The sequence below is a fragment of the Geospiza fortis genome, unplaced genomic scaffold, assembly GCF_000277835.1.
Source record: "Geospiza fortis unplaced genomic scaffold, GeoFor_1.0 scaffold361, whole genome shotgun sequence".
In the NCBI taxonomy this organism is placed as follows: Eukaryota; Metazoa; Chordata; class Aves; order Passeriformes; family Thraupidae; genus Geospiza; species Geospiza fortis.
This window is the reverse complement of record NW_005054356.1, coordinates 4,106,642-4,107,246: the sequence shown is the minus strand read 5'-3', so window position 1 is coordinate 4,107,246 and position 605 is coordinate 4,106,642. Positions and strand designations below refer to the sequence as shown.

The following is a 605-nucleotide window of genomic DNA, read 5'->3' as shown; positions in this document are numbered from 1 at the left end:
GCCGGGGCAGCGAGGCTGCGGGCGGCGCCGCGCCCGCCCTGGACCTGACGGCGCTCTCCAGCGAGGAGGATGAAGGCAAGAGCTCGGGGCCCCCCAGCCCGGCCTCGGCCCCCGCCGCCGCCGAGCGCTTCCGCTGTGCCCAGTGCGCCAAGGCGTACTCCACCTTCGCCGGGCTCTCCAAGCACAAGCAATTGCACTGCGACGCCCAGGCCAGGAAATCCTTCAGCTGCAAGTACTGTGAGAAGGAGTACGTGAGCCTGGGGGCTCTCAAGATGCACATCCGGAGCCACACGCTGCCCTGCGTCTGCAAGATGTGCGGGAAGGCCTTCTCCCGGCCCTGGCTGCTGCAGGGCCACATCCGGACGCACACTGGTAACGTCCCCTCCTGTCCCTCTCCCTCCCTTATCACCTCCCGCTTCCCTGCTCCGCTGCCCCAGCGAATCGGCGGGCCGGGTGTTATCTGGGAAGATAAGAGCTTCCCAGACCCCCTTGGCACATCTCTCTGAAATGTCCTTTAAATATCCTCCTGGCTGCAACGGAGCGCAGGGTCAAGGCCCAGCCCGTAAATCTGCGCTGCTGCTGCGAGTGCAGGGGCTGCCCGGAGC

At 66.6% G+C, this 605-nt stretch overlaps 1 protein-coding gene across 1 annotated transcript in view; it reads left to right on the top strand.

Annotated features, from left to right (window-relative positions):
* Positions 1-5: 5 nt before the first annotated feature.
* The window catches only part of SNAI1 (snail family transcriptional repressor 1), a gene marked incomplete at its 5' end in the record, with an annotated part of 2,771 nt that continues 2,171 nt past the window's right edge, over positions 6-605 (top strand). Inside the window, one exon of the mRNA XM_031059092.1 lies at positions 6-372. Coding sequence (XP_030914952.1) covers positions 6-372 — 367 coding nt within the window. The remainder of the gene's footprint in view (positions 373-605) is intronic.